The 21,964-nt window shown below is 45.4% G+C and overlaps 1 protein-coding gene across 1 annotated transcript; it reads left to right on the top strand.

Annotated features, from left to right (window-relative positions):
• The first annotated feature begins 336 nt into the window (after positions 1 to 336).
• Positions 337 to 15,071, top strand: LOC138293882 (prostaglandin E2 receptor EP1 subtype-like). Its single transcript, XM_069233179.1, has 2 exons — positions 337 to 1,044; positions 14,736 to 15,071. Exons 1-2 carry the CDS (start codon positions 337 to 339, stop codon positions 15,069 to 15,071), a joined length of 1,044 nt encoding a protein of 347 aa, XP_069089280.1.
• Positions 15,072 to 21,964: the final 6,893 nt, after the last annotated feature.

Here is a 21,964-nt window from a genome sequence, read left to right on the forward strand (position 1 = left end):
TATTCATTTTACCCCATTCTTTCCTCTTCAACTGTTCCTCTACACCCACCCTACAATGTTGCTCTACACCATACCCCAGTTTCTGTGGTTTCTATGTCAAAGTTCTGATGAGTTTTCCATATCTTTTGTTCTACAGCTCATTGAATGTTTCCCGCTGAGCCCAGGAAGATGTTTGCTTTACACCATCAGAACCTATCCCTGCCTAGCCGCGACAGAGCATTAGACGATTCCTGTGGCACTACCCATGAGCTGAGAAACATTTCTGCTGAGCCAGACAGTGTCTCTAACATGGCTTTGTCCACCCAGCTTGTCTCATCTCACTCCCAGTCAGCCACCATGACCAGTTTCTCTATGACACTGGGATCCATGTCTAACATCATTGCGCTAGTGATCCTGGTTCAGTCTTATGCCCATTCCCGCCGGCGCTCCAAGACCACCTTCCTGCTCTTCGCCAGCAGCCTGGTCATCACTGACTTTGCCGGTCACCTCATCCTGGGCACCTTCGTGCTGCGTCTCTATGCCGTCCAATTGCAGTGGGAAGAACTTGACCAGACAGGCTCTATTTGCCAGTTCTTTGGTGCCTGCATGGTCTTCTTCGGCCTCTGCCCGCTGTTCCTGGGCTGCGTCATGGCCATGGAGCGTTGCATTGGTGTGATCCACCCTCTGCTGCATTCTTCAATAGTTACCTCCAGGCGGATGAAGTTTACTCTTTTGGGCCTTTGGACCTCTGCCCTTCTTATTGCCCTGCTCCCCATGCTGAGCTTTGGTCGGTATGACATGCAGTATCCAGGGACATGGTGCTTTATCCACGTCAGCCCAGAGTCATCCTGGACCGAGGTCAGTTTTGCTCTGCTCTTCTCGCTGTTGGGCCTGATTTCACTCTTCATGGCACTGGTCTGCAACACGATGAGTGGCTTGACACTGGTATGTGCCCGACTGCGCAAGAGGAAGTGCAACCGTTGGGCCAAATCCCATGACATCGAGATGGTGGTGCAGCTGCTTGTGATCATGATGGTGACCTCCATCTGCTGGAGTCCTGTACTGGTGAGTGTTGCATGTATGTGAGGGAACGTCAACATGGTCTTCATCACATGCCTCCGGGTGAAGTTTCACAAGGGCCTCTGCCACTATAAGTAATATGTCACCTGGCCTTCACCACATACTTCCATGGGCAATGTCATCATGGTGTTTTCCACAGATCCAACGGGGTGATTTTTTTGTATTATTTATTTAAATTCTTGATGCAGTGCCCATTGGCCCTGGACACAGGATGACATACACATTACAGAGAATGATGTGGTACAACTGTGAACAAGCAAAAGGCTAGACCCTAGAGACGGGAATTGAAGTCTTCAGAAAGGTATTGGTGTATCAGTCGTACAGTTTTTGGCAGACCAGATACAATAGAAGGGTACAGATCATGAAAGGTCTTTTAGTAAGTGCTGTTTGATGTCCCTTTAGCCATCCCCCTGGCTTGTCGTGCATATGTTAGTGCAGCATCCAAGATCCTTAATGCATTTTCATGGTATGATTGTACAGGGTCGAGGACTTCCTTTATTTGTGAGTATCCAGCTTCAGCAGAGAGTGTCTTCTTAAAATTCTATTTCTGCTGAAGATTTTGAGATGTGTTTATTCATGTGAATCGAGGCTCTAAAAGCAGAGCGACTTTTCCTGGGAAGCCAACCTAGGGATGCGGTGACTGGTGTGATGCAGCGAGATCTTTTGGTACTGGAGACCAGAAGTGCTGCTGAATGGAAGACTGGTTTGAGAGGTGCTCAGAGAGATTTAAGATGTCGGGTCAATGGAGAATCTCAGTAGTTTATACATGGAACTAATAGAGCCTGGACGGCCATCCTAAGATTGTACTGGAAGGAAATCTTACATTTTTTGCAGTTTCTATGACGTGTAGCTCAGGGAGGAGTAGTTTGTCATGTTTGAGGCCAAGATATTTAGCTGAGCTGACTGTTTTGATGTTTAGCCCTTGTTCTGAGTTTAGCAGATCACTCAACTAGAAGTTCCTGTACTTTGGAGAAAAAAGGAAAGATTCATTCTTGTGAGGGTTTATATTTAGTTTCATGTTTCTCATCTAGTTTTGAATATCCACAAGGGAAGAGGTGAGCACCTTGAGGCTGTTGTAGTATTCGATTTTAATGTAGAGTATATTGTCTACCGGTCCCACACAGAGAATGTAGAGAAGAGGTGAGAGGACGAGCCCTGAAGTACTCCAAAGAGACTTCACTGGGAACAGAGAAAAAAATTACTGCTTTGACTACCGTGTCACCAGAACTCACCACTGGGGTGATTTCACCATGATCTCCATTTCATGCTTACTGGTGAGATGTTTCCCTGACCGCCACCATGATTTATCCAGAACTTTACAAGTACTCGTCGCCAACCCCTCCCAACCAAATATATACGCACATCTGGACAGATAAAACATGTTTTTACCTCTAACATTCCTTCTATACCATGGTGGGGCTGGCTTGCTTAGCTCTCTAGAAGCGTTTACCTCATTGTAACTCATCTCACATCCCTATACCCTCTGTAGCATCTCACAGTCCCTACCACAGTACCCCACACCTTCATGCACCCTTCCCTTAATCACAAAATGCCTAAAACCTCCCTGCAGCCAATCTCTTCTCTCTAAAGCCCCTCTCGTGCTGGCACTTGACCACATCCTCAGCCTCGCTGTCCTTCCTCTCACTGCCTTCTCTCGCCCCTTTCAACTCGTCCGACTTCTTTTGAGTATCTCACACATGACAGTCTGTCAGACCTTCTTTCAACCTCTGACATCCGCTTAGGCCCGCCCTCAGCCTCTGACACCTCTTTACAAAACCTCGTGCATTCTAGACTTCCTCTCACTTCCCTACAGCCCATCACACTGTCTTATAACCAAGGCCATCCGGCCTATGTTGTGCCCATCCATCAGAACAAGTTACGACCATCTCACCTACCTCAAGCTGCCCCAACCTCTTTAATCTCACAAACCATCTTAACGGTCCCCTTGTCCGCAGGGTCCCTCTCACTTCCATACATAACCCCTGTAGCCACCCCTGCAGCATTTCGCATTTCTTGGACCTCCCCTCACATTCTTTTACAACTTCCTTACAAAGCGGCCCTACATTGCATAGAACTCCCCCCACTCCTGCAAGGTCTCCAGAGGTACCTTCACCTCCACATTTCCACCTGCCTTCCTTACATCCAGGGACATCTTAAGGATTTTGGCGACCCTGGGCCAAACATATTTTGGGGGCCCCTATTTGGAACTGTTTTGAATTTATGATCCAATTTCAGCTCGTTCACGCCCTCTTTGTCCATGTCACTGACAGTGCACAGGCACACTCGCCTAAATTCTAAATTTATTTACATCTGATATTAAGGGATAGTGAACTGTGCTTTCAAAACTGTAACACAGCAGCAGCTCGCTAATATTACTGCAAATAATCTATGTGACAGCCTCCAATTTGTCATATGTGAGATCCTGTTTTGATCTAGAAAAAACTTTTTAATGGATGATGCATGCAACCTAAACAGCAACATTTCTCAGCAAAATGTCTGTAAAAGACTCTTACACATCACACCTTACTAAAAATAAATTAAAGAAAATGGGATTTAAAACAATCTGTTTAAGAATTATTCGAGGTCATCAGGGCAAGACTCTTCAGAACAGAGCTGACTCTATCAGGGGGGCTCTGAAAGGGGACCCTGGGCCAGAGCCCTCTTTGGCTATGCCTTAAAACGCATCTGCTCACATCGCGAGGTGACAGATTTCAGTCACAAACTGTAACTTTAGGTAACTACAAATTCCCAAGAACCATCTTCCTGTTTAGAAGTATGAAGAGCAGCACCTTCATGTGGCTTCTCTAGGTAGTGCCGCTACAGACTTTACCACATCTCTGTCCCTAAACTAACCATAATCTTAACATTAAGGTATCGGTAAAAATTGCACCCGTCTCTATGAGTTAAGTGCAAGTTTTCCTCGAGATTGTTTGAGTCTTCAGAAAAGATATCTGTTAGAAATGGGGTCTCCAGTTGGCAGTCGGTTTGCACCCTGTCCAAGTAGGGACCCTCACTCTAGTCAGGATAAGGGAGATACCCGCTCAGATAATCCCTGCTCACCCCCTTGGTAGCTTGGCACGAGCAGTCAGGCTTATCTCAGAAGCAATGTGTAAAGCATTTGCACATAACACACAGTATTATGTGAAAACACTACAAAAGGACACCACACCAGTTTTAGAAAAATAGCCAATATTTATCTATATAAAACAAGACCAAATATGGTAAAAATCCAACATACAGTAATAAAAATATGAATGCTGCAAGATGTACTTAACAATACAGTTCCTTGAAGTCGATAACTCCACCTGGGGCTATCACGGCGTCGTGAACAACAAAACCAAAAGTTCAGACTGGCCTCGGTGTCGCGGGCCAGCTGCGGTGTCGGGAAGACCCACAAACAGTACCTTGGATTCGCAGGGCGTCGTGACCCTCGGGGTGAGCTCCGGAGAGTGGCGTCGCCGGTTCCGGAGTCGGTGCAGGAGTCGTCGGGCCCTTGAAGTCACGCACCTCGGGGATCGAACTCCAGGCTGGTGAAATCAGGTGCGCTGGCGGGGATGGCGTCGGGGCTACGGTGCGAAGCGGGACAATGCGACGTGCGGTGCCCACAGGTCACGGTGCAGGCAACGGCTCGGTGACGGCGTCCAGCGGCGTCGGTGAGACCAGGGCTGCGGTGTGAAGTGGGGTGGTGCAATGTACGGTGTCCACAAGTCACGGTGCAGGCAGCGGCGGCGTTGTCGCGGAAGCGCTGTCGTCGGTAGCCCCAAGCCAGCGGTGCGGGATGGGACGGTGCTTCGTGACCCTCACGAGCGGTGTCCACAGGCCACGGTGGAGGCAAGGATGGCTGGTGACGACACTGGAGCCGATGGTGCTGGTGTCGGTGGACCGGGGCTGTGGCGCTGGATGGGACGGTGCTTCGTGCTCCTCACGAGCGGTGTCCACAGGCCACGGTGCAGGCAGCGGCGCCGGTGTCAGCAGGAGCGACGTATTCGGGGATGGCCAGGCTGCGGTGTGAGCAGGTGACGCCGGAGTGCGGGGCCCTCAGGTCGCGGTGCGAGCAGCAGCTCGGTGAAGTTGTCCGATGACAGTGTCGGTGAGACCAGGGTGGTGGTGCGAAGTGGGGCAATGCGACTCCGTGCAGCGTCAGCAGGTCACGGTGCAGGCCAGTGGAGTCGTTGGCGGTGTCACAGTGGTTTCTCCTCTTGAACAGCACAAAACACACAGTTCCCAGTGCTGCAGGTCGAGGAAACTGAAGTCTTTGGTGTCCCTGAGACTTCCAACAGGAGGCAAGCTCTACTCCAAGCCCTTGGAGAATTTTCTCAAGCAGGACACACAGCAAAGTTCACCCTTTGCACTCTTTTCAGGCAGAAGCAGCAACTACAGGCCAGTCCAGCAAAGCAACACAGGAAAGGGACAGTCCTCCTCCTTCAGCATAACTAAGTACCCCTGAAAACTAAAGAGCCACGGGTCCTTTAGTGTTTCTGGATATAACAAACTCCATCCATATCATGCACAGGCAGGAATGTTTAAGTGGGTTCCCTCACTTTAGCCCCCATGACATTTTAACTTAAAGGGTGCCAGTGTTTGCCAGAATATTTCAGTGGTACACTGCTATTCCACAAGCCCAAATGATGCATTTGCTTGTGTTCACTTGTAAATGGTTTTTTCACCCGTGGGTATCTGGCTAGGAAATAATCAAGGGGCACAGACAAAAACTAAAAGGAAGAGACAAAACAGAAAGTGTGAACGCACTAATCAGGATTGGCAGGAAAAAACAGCTAAGAGACCGAAAAGAGACAAACACGGCTGGGTGCAGTGCGACAGAATATGGGAGACGATTGATGTAGACCGCACCCGTCTGGCACAGAAAGAAGGCAGAGGCAGGCACTATACAACTGGAACAGGTGAGAGGCCGAAAAAAGGAAGCATCCTGCTGGCTCATATTGTGCGGAAACAGGAAGTACCTGCACAGGAAACAGAGCTCGTGCTGCCAGGCTGCCACTCGAAACAGTGGAGAGTAGGACAAGGCGTTATGGATGCGCTCCCAGTATATCCCAGCATCGTTTGTAAGTCTGTAGTCCTTTAATGAGTTTAGGAAGACAGCTAACCAAGTAGATGAATTCTGTGAAATACAGTTCGGGACAAAATATTGTCTTTTGGCCGGTTATGAAAAACTAGCTAAGCTAAGTCAAATTCGTCTGTACAAAGTCTGAAGAAGATATGGCTAATTAGCCTTGGTTCTAGAGTACCAGTAAAGCATCAGAGAGTGCCACCTAGTGACTCACACATACATTACTGACATTGTGTGGAATGTATCTGTCAAAACAGATTACACAATTCTATTTTCATTTGTGAAGGCTCAAATATCTCCTTCCGGTTTCTTTAACGATAAAATATCTCCTAACTTATACTGTGCTCGGGAAAGGCCCTATCCAAGGAACCTCCAGACTCTCTTTTCTTGTTCACCAACCTCTGGATGGCTTAGCACGACTACTATTGCTGTTACATTGGTGGCCCTGCACATGGAAAAGTAACCGTATACCTAACGAAGTAAACTTGTGCTTTTGCACACATTTGTTAACCATCTTAAGAAGGATAAAGAAAGTGATCTCATTCTCTTGCACCAAAATCAGTGGCCATTCCAGTCTTCTCCTTTGGGGCGGTATCCATCATTCTGCTGCACACCCAAAACACTTTCCTCCACCTGTAACCACACTTTCCCGTGGTGGCACCTAAACTCACTTCTACGACGAGAAGCCCCACTGCTGCACTTTTGACATATCTTTCTAAACCGCAGGAACCTAAGGTCTTGGACTTTTAGAGGTCCGAGATTCTGGAAGTCAGACCCCGATAAATGCAAACGATTCGGACAAGAGGTACTGTCCCTGTTAAAAGCCCTTTATTGGTGCCAGCTGTCAGGGGTGCAACTAAACTTGAACTTCTGGGTGGCCAACACTCCAAGCATGTGGGCGGGGCTAAACTTCTAGCAAGGGGTGGGGCTAATACTTCAAGCAATGGGGCATTCTGGACAAACTCAATAAGATGACAAGTGTATTTTTGTGGAATTGACAACCTGTAGACTACTGTAAGTGATCGTTGAAAAGGGGTTAAGAGCATTGAAAAGTAAATGGCACCTTTACCGATTTCAACACTAAGCACATTAGAACCGTTTTTTTCAGTTATTTCAAGGTGATAGATAGCACTTTTTGCCAATTCTCCTACAATTACTTCTGGGGGAAAAAAAAGTCTTGTGAAACATTTATCATTGGAGGTTCAGGAAGTAGCTCCCCTGCCTGATTGCTGATTCCCCTGCATGTTCTCAGTCTGTCTATAAGGTCATTCAGCATTCTTATGTTTGAGGCTGCACAAATGTTCTTATATGGGAGGCTGCACAAATGTGTGCATGTCTCCAAATATTGAGCTTAGTGGTTTAACACACCTGATGTGCCACCAGTTTGATTTTTTAACCACCTTACTTACTTTCCTTCTAAGATTGAGTGAGTCCCAATCGTTGTCTATATTGCTGCTTGGTAATTATTCTGGCATAAATCTGTGCCATACTAAGCAAAAACAAAATTGTTGTTGTTAGCACCTCACATTAAGCAGTTCTTACATGCATGAGTTAATCACCTTCAAGACATTTGCCTTCACCTTCAAATAAACACATAAGGGTTTCTCTGCTTCTTCTGAACAGGAAGGAAATTCTTCCTCTCTGGTAAAAATATGGCTCTCTTTACTATGCCAGGATTGGCTCCACCTGGCCAATTGGAGATTCAGATACATTTCATGGACAGCTATGAAAATCTACCTCTGATGCTCGAGTTTTAGGGGTAATGAGCAACAGATATCAAATCAGGTTTCCTTGTATTTCTAGAGATTCTTGGACCATACATACACTATGACCAGGTTCCCATTTCAAGATACTTGCACGCTTCAAGCTGTCCTTTTGATGTTACAAAAGCAAGCAATAGTTCATGTGCCCAGAGAGGAACAAGGGATCCGAGAATACTTTATAGTCTTACTTTACTTTACCGTATTCCTTGCTATAGACTTACTCCTAATCCTACTCATCCACATCAGAGATTGCAAAAAGCCCACATTCCTTGACTTCAGCTTTCGAGTCGGCTAGGATAAGTCAGGGAAAGCCAGCCCCTTTTTAGCACCCAGTTGAGTGGGTCAAGGCTGTCTTTTCAGCATGGTCCTGAGTTCTTCCTGTCTGAAGACGGCTTACCTCACAATTGATGACTTTCAGGAGGACCAGTAAGATTAGGAGTAATGATGATTTCTGGGAAGTAACCAGGACATCAGTGATCTGCCATGATATAATGATATGTGCAAATGTTAAAATACCTATGCAGCTTGGATTGGTCAGTTTAGGCATTTCTGTTAGAGTTCTGGAAATTGTATTTCTGATATTATGTGGTCAGTCAGTATGTGGTCTTCTTATTTCTGATTAACAATAAATCGTTCTTTAGTCAAAGACATGCATCAATAGTTGGCTGCCACAGTGTAATGGAAGACAAGCTGAGAGTACAGGTTCAGTGCATATAACAAGCTGTTTCCCCTTGCGAGGCTGATCTGAAAATGGCACAGAAGAGGAACACAAGATGGGCTAGATGAAAGCTGGGAGAGGCAGAATCAATTAAAACCTAGCAACGCAGGCAGAGAGTTCACCCAATCACTCAAAAAAGGTTCTCTAAAAGTAAAAAGTATGTGTGGCACAGTGCAACAGAAGCAACAGCACAAAAATACACATTCCTTAAGCCAGTAATTACCAGAAATGAAGGGAGCAATCAGTCAGAGAAGAAAGCAGCATTTATTATAATCACCAAAGGAACCTAGGGGCAAATTTACTATTGTTTCATGAAATGCAGCGATCAAAGTTACTATGCTGCGTTTCACGAAAGGGAGAAAGCTCGACTGCACCATAGATATGGTGCTGCTGCTCTCTTTCCAAGTGCTGGTGCACAATCAGGCTGTCTACTGCCATGTGCAAACCTTTGCACTGTAGTGCACAGGTGTATGTGTAAGTGTAGCATAGGTTTTTTCACTGAAAGAATACCCTTCTGGTGCAAAACTCTGTGTTGCAGATTTACTAAACTTTTCTGCAATGCATCAAGATGATATTATGCACTACGTTGCGATGAAGGGTAAGAATAGGAATCTGCAATATTTACTAACATGTGGTGCACTTCTTCTCCCTTCTTGCGCTGGTGTACTTGTGGCAGCCTAGTGCCAATGCAGGCACCTTTTCACCACGATGACAGGGTGCCTGTGTTTTGGTCAGAATGGTTTTTGTCTAGGAAGGGATAACTTACTATACAAAATCTATTCTTAGAGGTTTATTTCTCTGTGTATGTGTGCTGCAGAATGCAGCACAAATCCAAAGAGGAACTAACAAGGAGAAATACAAATATGTCAACTTGTTACAACAGCAGAAGATTGGCGCACTATTTTGGCACAAATTTAGTTTTACAGGCGTTAGTAATTCTGAGTCTGTGCCAAATTACATCAGTGGATGGACCGGAAAGCCCTTACCAGGGGTTTATTACAAGCCCCTGTGGAGGAGTGGGGCCCCCACTCCTTTAAGGGCCCCTCAACCCTTCAGGGGACCTCTATTCAGGCCAAGTTCAATGAATAGCTATGAAATATTTGGAAACTCAGAGGCCAATCCTTACATTCTGCAAGAGTGCCCAATCGTTCTATCACCCCCCACACACACAATCAATCAATCAATTTTTTTTATAGAGCGCCCTACTCACCCGTGAGGGTCTCAAGGTGCTGGGGGGGGTGAATCAAGGAGGGGCAGGGAGGGTCACTGTTCGAACAACCATGTCTTGAGGAGGTTCTTTCTGAAGAGCAGGAGGTTTTTGGTTTTGCGAAGGTTGGTGGGGAGGGAGTTCCTGGTTTTGGGGGTGAGGTAGAAGGACCTGCCTCCTGTGGTGGTGCGTTGGATGCGGGGGACTGTGGCTAGGGCGAGGTCGGCTGATCGGAGGTTGCGTGTGGGAGTGTGGAAGTTCACTCTTTCGTTGAGGTAGGTTGGGCCGGTGTTGTGGAGGGATTTGTGTCCGTGGATGAGGATCTTGAATGTGATTCTCTTGTCTATGGGGAGCAAGTGAAGGAATTTAAGGTGTGGTGAGATTCGTTCATGGTGGGGGAGGCCAAGGACGAGGCGTGCGGCTGTGTTCTGGATTCTCTGGAGTTTGCGTTTGAGTTTGAGTGTGGTGCCGGCGTAGAGGGCGTTACCGTAGTCAAGTCTGCTGCTGATGAGTGCGTGGGTGACTGTCTTCCTGGTCTCTGGGGAAATCCATTTGAAGGATTTTTTTAGAGTGCGGATTGTGTGGAAGCAGGAGGAGGTTAGAGCATTGATTTGCTGTGTCATGGAGAGGGAGAGGTCCAGGATGATGCCGAGGTTGCGTGCGTGGTTTGCGGGGGTGGGCGCGGGGCCTAGGGCGGTGGGCCACCAGGAGTCATCCCATGTGGTTTTGTTGGGGCCGAAGATGATGATCTCGGTTTTGTTGGAGTTGAGCTTGAGGTGGTTAGTGGTCATCCAGTTGGCGGTGTCGAGGAGAGCAGCGTGTAGGTTGGTTTTGGCGGTGGTGGGGTTGCGGGTGAGGGAGAGGATGAGTTGGGTGTCGTCTGCGTAGGAGAGGATAGTGATTCCGTGTGCTCGGAGGATGTTGGCTAGGGGGATCATGTAGAGGTTGAAGAGTGTGGGGCTGAGGGAGGACCCTTGGGGGACTCCGCAGGTGATCTTGGTAGTGTTGGAGTGGAAGGGTGGAATGCGGACTCTCTGGGTCCGGTCGGTGAGGAAGGAGGTGAGCCAGTCTAGGGCTTTGTGGCGAATTCCTATGTTGTGGAGGTGTGTGCGGAGTGTGTGGTGACAGACGGTGTCAAAGGCTGCAGAGAGGTCTAGGAGGATGAGTGCGACGGTCTCGCCTTTGTCGACTTTGGTCCTGATGTCGTCAGTGCTTGCGATGAGGGCGGTTTCCGTGCTGTGGTTCTTGCGGAACCCGGATTGTGAGGTGTCAAGAGTGTTGTTTGCTTCGAGTAAGTGGGATAGGTGGGTGTTGACTAGTTTCTCGGCAACCTTGGCGGGGAAAGGGAGGAGGGAGATGAGGCGGTATTTGGAGAGGATCTCCGGGTCGGCTTGTTTTTTTTTTAGGAGAGTGGTGATTTCTGCTTACTTCCAGGGGTCTGGGTAGGTGCCGGAGTCGAAAGAGGAGTTGATTATGTTGCGGAGTAAGGGGGCGATGGTTGGGCTGGCTTTGTTGTAGATGCAATGTCGGCAGGGGTCTGAGGGGGGATCCGGAGTGGATGGAGTTCATGGTATTTTCGGTTTCTTCGTGTGTGGTAGGGGTCCAGGTGGAGAGTATGGTGGGGGGGGGGTCAAGAGTGGGGGTTGGGTTGGGTGAGTGAGGAGTGTGTGGTGGGTATGTGTGGTATGAAGCTGTTGGGGATGTCCAGGATTTTGTGGAGGAAGTGGTTGGAAAGGGCGTCACATGGGGGCTGTGTGTGTGAGGGGTCTATGTTGCTGGCTTTGGGTTTGGCAAGTTCATTAATGATGATGAAGAGTTATTTGCTGTTTTGAGAGTTGTTGTAAGGGTTACCTCAAGTTACTCTTATTTTACAAGTCACACAACTTTGGCTTTGGAACAAAAAAGTGGCTCACCCACGATGCGAAATGTTGGTAAATCTGGGCCTACGTTTAGACTTACTTTAAAACTGCTGCACAGACTACAGTACAAATGCAAAGTTTAAAGAAATAAAAACATTTCTCCTACTTTGTGCCTGACTCAAGTCGATGCAATTTCTTTGACACAAAGCCTCATCTATCAATGGTAGTAGAAGGGACATTGGGTCAAAAACATTGTGCTTGAGTGGGAAAGTCCATGTGGTATGACTCCATGACACAAACTAAAGTAAAGCAGTGCCAATCACTACTTTGAGTTAATTTTGTGCACTGAAAATTAAGGATGAGATTCTCTAATATTTCATACAATGCAGCGCAGCAAGCAAATTAAAATATGGCACTGCTGTTCTTTTCCAAACTGGTGGCACAGATTCAGGCTACTTAATGCATAGGGGTTTGTTTAAAAAACATTGATGATAGCATTGGAATGGCCATGTACCCCTGATGGATTGGCCTGATGCAAATTATTGCATAGCTCTACTTGTGTTACAATTTAAACAGCTTTCCAGTGCAAAAGACGTTTTCGCTGAAAAGTATCTAATTTATCAACACTTTGCATCACTTTTGTGACTTTGAACCGTTGTGAAGTGTTGATAAATCTGGCTCTTAGTGTCAGAATACAACTTTTCTTACTTTCAGTTTCTGTTTAAATAGTGCCTTGTATTGTGATCAGCTTCAAAACTCTAAAAGCAAAACCACTGTTATTAACAATAAGGTTCTAATTTTAGACACTTATTTTTTTATTTTGGAAGGCAAAATCCTTCTCATGTTTATTCTGTTCTTCTCTTGGTTACATTCTGATGACATTTTGTATTCTGTGCCTCTTGCTGTAACGTGTGGCAGGGAGCCACTGCTACTTATTTGTAGATCACATGTGACGTGCTAACGGATAACCGCTGCTGTTCTTTTCTGTAGAAGAAAAATCCCTGTAGATCACATGTGACGTGCTAACGGATAACCGCTGCTGTTCTTTTCTGTAGAAGAAAAATCCCCAGTTTAGTCAGGTAATTCTAGAATACACGTTTATTTAGACTCATCAAGGAAGTGTGTTGACCGATGGAGAACATCGCCCACCCAGGGGCGTAGCTTCAGAGGGGGTGTTTGGGGTGTTACACCCCCCAAAAAGTGTATTTTTCATAAATAGTTGTGTACAAGTGCTTTCAGCCGGGTATTGTGAGATATCAGTCGTATTTCGGCAGTTATTTGTACACACACAGCCAAAAAATGCAAACACACTTTGTGGAGTCATCAAAGTATTGGGTATTTTACAGAATATTGGGCCTGATTCTGACCCCGGCGGTTCCTTACCGCCGGGGCCAGGGTCGGTGGGAGCACCGCCAACAGGCTGGCGGTGCCCCGCAGGGCATTCTGACCGCGGCGGTTTTGCCGCGGTCAGAAGTGGAAAACCGGCGGTCTCCCGCCGGTTTTCCGCTGCCCTGGGAATCCCCCATGGCGGCGCAGCTTGCTGCGCCGCCATGGGGGAGTCTGACAGCCCATACCGCCATCCTGTTCCTGCCGGTTCTCCCGCCAGGAACAGGATGGGGGTATGGGTTGTCGTGGGGCCCCTGGGGGCCCCACATTGTATTTCAGTGTCTGCATTGCAGACACTGAAACACGCAACGGGTGCCACTGCACCCGTCGCACCTTCCCACTCCGCCGGCTCAATTCTGAGCCGGCGTCCTCGTGGGAAGGCTCTTTTGCACTGGGCTGGCGGGCGACCTTTTGGCGGCCGCCCGCCAGCCCAGTGCAAAAGCCAGAATCACCGCAGCGGTCTTATGACCGCGGAGCGGTGTTCTGGAGGGGGGAACTCTGGCGGGCGGCCTCTGCCGCCCGTCAGGGTTAGAATCACCCCCATTGTGTTTTCTCTCTTGACACTCCTACCAAACCCCATTCCTCTCCCTTTCCACGGCCCCTTAGGCACCTCTCATGCATCCTGCTTGTCGTATAATGTATTCAAACATTGTATACCAGCCTGATTGTCAGAAAATCACAACCCCCCGAAATTTACTGACCAAGCTATTCCCCTGCACGCACAAGACTCTTCTCAACGCTCAAAAAACAGCCAGACTGTATAAACATCTCCACGTTCACCATAATAGAAGGCCTGTTCAAACAAAATGTTTTACATGTTAACAGGAGTGCAACACAACTTAAGCAAGGCTTCCTGCAATTGGGAACTGTTCCCCGTTCCCACAACATCATAGTAAGTAGAATGCTTAACAGTTTAGTCTTGTACAGTGATATATGGTAAGCAATGTGGAGGGACAGCAAATGTCTTAATTCAGAAATTGCTATTTTGCATTCACCCATGGAACGAAAGGGGAGAAAAGTGACCTGCACAGATTGGTGTTGAAGAAAGGAGTACTGGTCAGGAGGTCATCTGCCCACACTCATACACACACAGGCAAATATAACTGCACTTTTAGTTTTTTGATACACTCGCTCAAAACTATGGGCGTCAGGTCCTCATAACACACCTGTTCTCACAAGAGCAGTGTTTGTCAAGGCTGTCAGAGTTTACCCACACTATGAAGACCAATCCGGTCCTCGCAGCGTGCACTGTCATGTTTTTTCATTTATCTTCCACATTCCCAAGACACTTCAAGTAGCCTTGATACCTTGCACAAAACTGAATAGGCAGTGGGAGCGGTGACTGGCTTCAGTGGACCTGTTGTGGGGACAAGTCATGTTTCAAGGCACTGACCCGGATTTTCCAACTGGCCTCTCAGACCTGCATGTATTGTCACACAGGGACTATCTATGTTCTGATGTAGTGCCACAGCTTTACATATACAGCACCTCTTGTTGACTGAGTAACATAAGAGCCCTGGTATGTCTTGGGCTGTCTGGAGAGCTGGGATGAGGAACGTCAACAGGGGGCAGGTAGAAGAGGTATTGAAGGTTAAATACTGCCCTGCATGCAACAGCCTTTAGAACTTACCAGGTCTCATTCCTAACCTCCCGCCTTTCGTTCTACTCTTTCCAGGTTTTTGTGATGATGTCTGTGAACTATGTTTGCAGTGGGCGCATGGACCAAATGGAGCGCAATCAGTGGCTGATGTTAATCGGCGTGCGTCTGGCATCATGGAACCAGATCCTGGATCCGTGGGTGTACATCCTGCTGCGGCGGGCCGTGCTGAGGAAGGTCTACAGCATGGTGGTGCGACGGCCAGAGCTGAAGCCAAGCAAGATGAAGCGCTGGGAAGTTAGCTCTTTCCAGAGTGCAGATCGTAGTGGCATCAGTCACTTTAACCACACTGGTGGAACCAATCCACTGCCACAGAGAATCGCTGCCACCAATTTAATGAAAGGGACATGCTGAGCCTGGTGTGTACACCCCTGGCCATAGTGCATTGCTCATATGAATGATTTTAGGCATAACAATCCAACTGTGTTGGAAAATGTGTGATCAAAAACTGTCCACACCAAATATGTGACTACAGAGCTCTTGCAGACTTCGTCTGATTATGAAAGGGCAGTGGGGTGTTTCATGAAGTGCTTGTCTGAAGACACAAGGTTTATGTGGGGTTTCCTCTTTCGAGTTCACTGGCTTGTGCAAGTCCCATGCTTTCTAAAAAGCAGAGTGGGCAACACACATACGGCCCAATTTACAAAGGTAAACAGACCTCAATTCTACATTTAGACCTGAAGTCTAAGCCTGAATCATGAAGTCTAAGGCTCATATTTATACTTTTTTTGCGTCGCATTAACGTCATTTTTTTGCGCAAAAGAGGTGCAAACTTAGAAAATACAATTATATTTTGTAAGTTTGCGCCACTTTTTCATTAAAAAATTAAGCTAATGCCGCACAAAAAAGTATAAATATGGTCATAAGTTTATCCCTCAGGTCTAAGTTTACCTTTGTGATTTGGACCCTATGTACGTTGCCTACTCAGCAGGTCCCGCAGGAAACAGTAGAGGTGCCAGAAGGCCATGGGAACCCTCTCAGCCTGGTCAACACTGGCACACTCCTATGCATGTCAGCTTCTTCTGGCTCATTGCACAATGTAGACAGCTGGGTTTGCCTCCTGGATAGCCTCTCCTCCTACAGGGCAAGGCATTCGACTTCCTCCTTTGATCAAGCAGGTAGGATTCCAGGCACTTTGTGGAGCCATAGCTTCTCCAGCAAGTTGTGCAAACATCTGGGACCCCTGGAAGACAGACACCGACCTTGGCTGCACAGCAGCTCTTGAAGTATTCTGCAAAGCACTTGGTCAAGAAGCACTTGGAACTGGAACAAAGTAGGGTGGTTTGGCCCCAAGTGTATGCTCATTTTCAAGGTAGAGAGAATGGATCCACCCTCTAAAGCTCTTGAACAGGTTTGGTTGGTCTCTTTTCTAATGTAATTTTCTGGCTGTAGTACATTCAAAGGCATCTTGCACGTTTATGGCTGTCAGAACAGGTAGCGATGACGCTCTTTACAATCAGGAATACCCAAAACGTATGCACAATGCCACAATGAAGAGTGACATCTCTACATCTGGCTGTCATCAGCTTTCCTAAACTGGTATTCAGGGATAGACAAAAGGGCCGGCCTTCTCTGGAAACTTCCTCACCTCTAACTAAAGAATCTGCAGAATTACTCCATTCACCTACTATCAATTAAATGGCAGCGTTCAGGAAACCTAATTAGCAATCCTTTGCTAGAACTACCTCATGGAATTTCTAAAGACAGGAAAGTCTCCATCTTTCCTTACTTCAGTATCTGTCTCTCCACCCTCCAGTCACAGGAATGCAGGCAATAAACTTCCACTGAGTGGGGCAGCTGTAGCTACCATCCATGTAGTACCATGTTGAAACAAGGGTCCATCAAATGGATCCCATGGGTCACAGCAATCAAACGCACACTACATACAGAGTCTAGCTGTGACACATGTTCCATCCATTCACTGTGTACACACACACTCGACATTCACATGACATGTGAGAGCAAGAATCAGGTTGTCACATCTCAGCAGAACTTTACACAAGTGAGCTGGCGAGTCATCTGAGTCAGACAACAAAAGATGTGCCCAGAACAGTAAATACTCAAAAGTAAGTCCTCTTCTACTACCACTATATATCATCAACCAAAAACAAGGAAAGAAGTCAATTTTAATACAGAGGGATCTCTTGTTGCATACTCCTAGGTCACACAACATGTTCTATGCCTTGGCTTTACCATGGACAGGCCTATGCCTCAGCTCACATGCTAGATCAGAATACTAGCTGGGACCAACAGGAAGTCAGAATACCACATTCACATGCAGTCGGACAGTCAGAGGATGGTACATGCCTGTATACCATGCAGGGGACATTACAATTCTGAAATTTACAGTACCACCAACATGTCACTTTGTTTATACTGTGATACAGCAACATTTGTTTTGTAAAGTAGAACAGAAAAAGACCAGTGATTGCAGTTAGGTCGTGCCCTCACAGTGCTGATAAAGTAATGGTCATTCACAGGCAAGCCAGTGCCACAATGGAATTCCAAGTGCTTCTGGGTTGTTTTGGTACCAGATACTGGTGCTGGAAGAGAAAGAAAGGACTTCCTTTTCACGGCTGTCCCGAAGCTGTGCTTGTATGCCAGTGCAGGAGTGGGTTCACAAAAAAGAGGAGTTATTAAAAATCCTACAACATGAGATGTGATGGTCTTCTTGTGTTGACATCTGAGTATTTGTACGAGAAACAAAACATGAGAGAGGGCACTGCAAATGGCATAGGAGCAGAGCAGGTTGAATATAGTGAATTGGTTGAACAGGAATGTGGAAGGATCTGTGATCTGTGCATGGGTGGAGAAGGAAGAAGAGGTGGTGCATGTTTGTGTACAGGTGGCTGTTTTGGTGATCTGAGAAAGTGTGAACCAGCAGTGAAAATGTAGAAGAACATGAGTGTATTGGGGAGGAAGGAATATGAAGAGCTGTTCAAAGATGTGGTAGGGTGATTGTGTGGGTGATGAAGAAAGAAGAAGCTATGCTAGGGTTGTTAATGGGTTAGAACCTGTGAGTAAGTAGGAAAGTGGAAGAAGGCTATGAAACGGAGAAACAGTAAATGAGCTGTGCAGGGGTGAGCATGGGAGACGCATATTTTGACAATGAAGGCAATACAATTCTCTTTCCTTGCATATAAACATTTCCCATCACTTTTACCATTTCCCTACCACAGAGCCCATGTCTGGACGCACTTAGTGTACTTTCACATAGACAAGCCTTACATCCACAAATTGTTTTCTCTTGACTATCCACTCACACCTTAGAACAAAGGCCCATATTTACACTTTTTTAGCACCACATTTGCGTCGTTTTTTGGAACAAAATCAGCACAAACTCACAAAATACAATTGTATTTTGTAAATTTGCGCTGCTTTTACGTAAAAAAATGACACATTGCTGCGCTAAAAAAGTATAAATATGGGCCAAAGTATGTTGGTGAGGTTGTGATTCAGAAAGCAGATGGAGGTTGAAGGCTTGGAACAATACGCCTCTATGCAAAAGAAATTGGGCATTGCTAATTTGAATTTCTGTGCATGGATGTAATAGTGAGACTTAGCACTCTCATTGCTCATTTGATGTCACTCAGAACCCCTTGGTGAAAAACCTCACTACAGTTCACTGTCACTCCATATATTATATGCACTGTGCCAGTCTTTAAACTCTCGGCTGCAGTGAAAGCAGGTTTTTGTGGTCTAATTCTCATAGATTTTTCTGCGAGTAGTTATGTCTTACTCCTGAAGTAGGTGTGAATAACAGTTATTACATGTCCTCTGCTGACAGCAACAATACACATATAAATAAGCAAATACGTTGAATAGTCACATACAATCCTAAACATATATTGGACAAGTACTAATGCCAGCAGTATGAGCACAGCGTACAGAAATTAATGAAAATCAACAACACATAGAGGAGAACTGATACAAACAACATGCACAGAAAAATTCACCTACCCCCATTTCCACCACCCAATACATTCTGTTTGCAAAACCATGTTATCTACCCGTGTACCAACTTAACTAGCAAAGACATATTTGAAAACCACAGTGCACAATATGAAAATATCACAGGGGTAAGGTCCCCCTACTAGTGTATAAGACCCATTTCCAACCACATAGAGAATATTCTTCCATTTTAGGCAACATGTGAACACGCATTAGCAAATGCAAGGTGTCTGGTTTGCACTGAATATAAGTCTGTAATAGAGTATGCCTCTTGTGGTGATATACACCAGTTGTAGGCTGTACTTTGTGTCACAATAAATCTATAGTTATGTTAGTGACACAGTGCATAAATACGTAATCACCCACAATAAGCCAGTGCCCTACATCGCTGAAAATGGAATTAGTGCTCAGCTACAGGCACTTAAAGCTGCCTGTAGTCAGATGCTAAAATGACAACTGTGAAATGAGAAAGGCTCAAAAAAAGGACAAGGCGCTAAACTCAAGGGACTGCTGATTTGACTTACAAGGAGACAGTCAACCGAAGGTGATTGATTTAATTAGAAAACCGTAGACTAGCCATGTGAGTATGGTGGAAGCTCCATTCATCCTTAAAATTCAGACATGCTAAAGACATGGTTGACTGATATTGATTTCAACCTTCTGAGTGCCTGTCTTCTAGTAACCAAGGATCACACACTGGCCTTTTCTGGAAAATCAATGTTCCTGGTCCCCTTTTGCACTCATTACCTGCTACAAATATGCAAAGCTTTAATTTTGATTCCAGGGTCCCTCACATTATAGCATCAGTTATAAACAAAGATTAAAGTTATGTTATAGTTTGGTGCTGAAATGAGATAAAAACCAAAAAACATCTGAATTCAGAAGGTGTAATTTTCTGAGCTGACTATAACTTGCACCCTATCTTGTATTGCTTATGACCTCGCATATTACATCACTCATGACATGGTAAATGACATCATTTACTGACATCGCGATGACAGATCAAATGACATAATTGATGACGTCCCTGATGGTCGTGAGCAGTACTGGGTTGGTTACAGGTATGGGCCTCTAGCCAGGCCCGGTGCTCAACAACCCATGGCCACACAAGCCTCACTGTTTTCTTTTTTTTAACATCTTTTTGTGGATACTGAAGTACTCCCATGGTAACCAATACACAAGCATCCTCCCCGTGGTACCATGGCATTGTGCAACTTACATGGTAAGCCTGGTGCCACAGTACCGTAGGATGGAGCTTCAGTGGCTGCTCCTATGAGAGTACCGCAGTACATCACTGGAGGGCCTCACTGGGTAGTGCAGAAGTACCATGGACCCGGCAACACTTTTTTTTAAAAAATTGACTTCCGGGAGTGAGGCATCAAAGAAACCTCCCCTGTTGAGGGGGTCATTAGTTTTCCTTATTTCTAAAACAAACTTCCACTTTGAGAGCCAGGCCCAGTTTATAATAATACAGAGTTTCAGAGATGAAATTAATTACTAATTATACTAACAATTTCTAATGTATATAATTATTTTTTTGTCAAAAACATTGTTTGTTATCGACAGGCGGTCCTCCGACCTGACGCTTTTTGGGTCCAACGAGCCTTGATTGTGGATGGACACCATTTTACATTTTGAAATAAAACGAGGGCAAAATTCTGAAGACACACTATGCATTCTGAGTATTTTTCCATCAGTCGTGTTCCTATATTGTCATTATTGTCAAACAGTATTTTTCCCTCTATATATTCAATTAAATCATGGATTTCCTTTCTTGTGGCCTGACACCATAAAAATCGCAAATGTTATCGTTTTTCCACTCACTTATGCTCGATCACTACATGATCACATGAAGTCGTCATTTCATATTGAAAAATGCTCAAGGTTATGGCCCTTTGGGCTATTTTAAAACTGTCATGCGATCTCTTTTCTTCTACAGTTAATTTACAGAAGATCCTTCCTTGTGTTTTCTTCTCCATAGAACAAATCGGCTCAATTAACTATGCATCAATCATTCAAATTGACATTAATATGTGCTTTTTGAGACAACTGTATTGCATTGTCTATCTACACAAACTGCTATGATTAAAAGGAAAAACGGGGTGGTGAACAGTTTGATTTTATAATAACAGAGCACGCATGTGTACGGTATATTTTCACATTTTCAATCCATTATTTTATGTGGGTAAATGGACCGCTAATTTCACACAAATGTAGAGGTCACCCGGTTCACATTTCTCAAGGCTTCCTATATAGTGTGATTCTAATTGACATACTTTTCCTTCATTGTCACTCTCCCTCGTATGGTTGCTCACCCTAGCTAATACAAAATACTCCATCTTGCTCCATTCTCCTTCACAATGCACAATAAGGTGTATGGCAATAGGATATTTCAAATCATTTTTGGTAACGGCACAGATGTGTTCCAATGTGTTTTTTAACTGGGAAAATACTTCTTCCCACATGGACACATTATGCAACGCATAATATAGTCTGATAAACTGGTAATATATTTAAAGAACTTTCGTAGTTTCTTGTCATGAGGAACACCATAATCTGTGTCTGTTTACACACTTTGCATTTTCCACACGAGTAAAACCCTATTGATTTAATTCTTAACCAGGTTGAAGATTTCTGTGGCATGTAATGACTTCTCACTACCAAATCCTTTATATTTATGCTTCTCCTAAAAGTCAGCCGCTGTGTGTTTTCCTAAGAGTTACATGAGCGTTTTTCATTCCTTAGTACTTCCCAAATCGTGGAATATATCTTTCTCGTTAACTCTGCTTGGTTAGAAAACGTGGTCACAATCCTGAACTTCCTTGCCCGTATCTGTAGGTTCCACACATCTTGGTGACCCGCTCTTTGGTGGTTTATACAGTAACATATCTCTATTTACCATCATGATCTTCTCTAGTGATGTTATTTGAGCCTGTGGTGGGTGTCCCCTGGATTTTATATGGTTCAGTAAATCAACTTTAGCTTGCTCAATGGTAGTCTCAGAACTACACCGTATGGGATGTACCACCTAATCTGTGCAGATGACTCCTTAGGGCGTGTAATATACTGTAGCCAGCTGACTCCTTTCTGAATAGGGTTGATTTTAGTTTGTTCCATCTAACCTCTAGTACCACATTCAGGAACTCTGCAAAGGTATACTTGTGAGTCATACAAAACTTCAGATTCAAAGCATTTATTCATTGAAATATTTATGGAGCTCAATAAGTGGCTGCACTGTGTCATTCCAGATCAGAAATAGATTGTCAATGTAGTTTAGCCATTTTACCACACATTGC

Source organism: Pleurodeles waltl, chromosome 4_2 (genome assembly GCF_031143425.1).
Source record: "Pleurodeles waltl isolate 20211129_DDA chromosome 4_2, aPleWal1.hap1.20221129, whole genome shotgun sequence".
NCBI classification, from domain to species: Eukaryota; Metazoa; Chordata; class Amphibia; order Caudata; family Salamandridae; genus Pleurodeles; species Pleurodeles waltl.

Coding starts and splice junctions, on each gene's coding strand:
- LOC138293882 (XM_069233179.1), top strand. CDS start 337: ATGACCAGTTTCTCTATGACACTGGGATCCATGTCTAACATCATTGCG. Junction 1,045..14,735: donor TCTGCTGGAGTCCTGTACTG/GTGAGTGTTGCA, acceptor TACTCTTTCCAG/GTTTTTGTGATGATGTCTGT.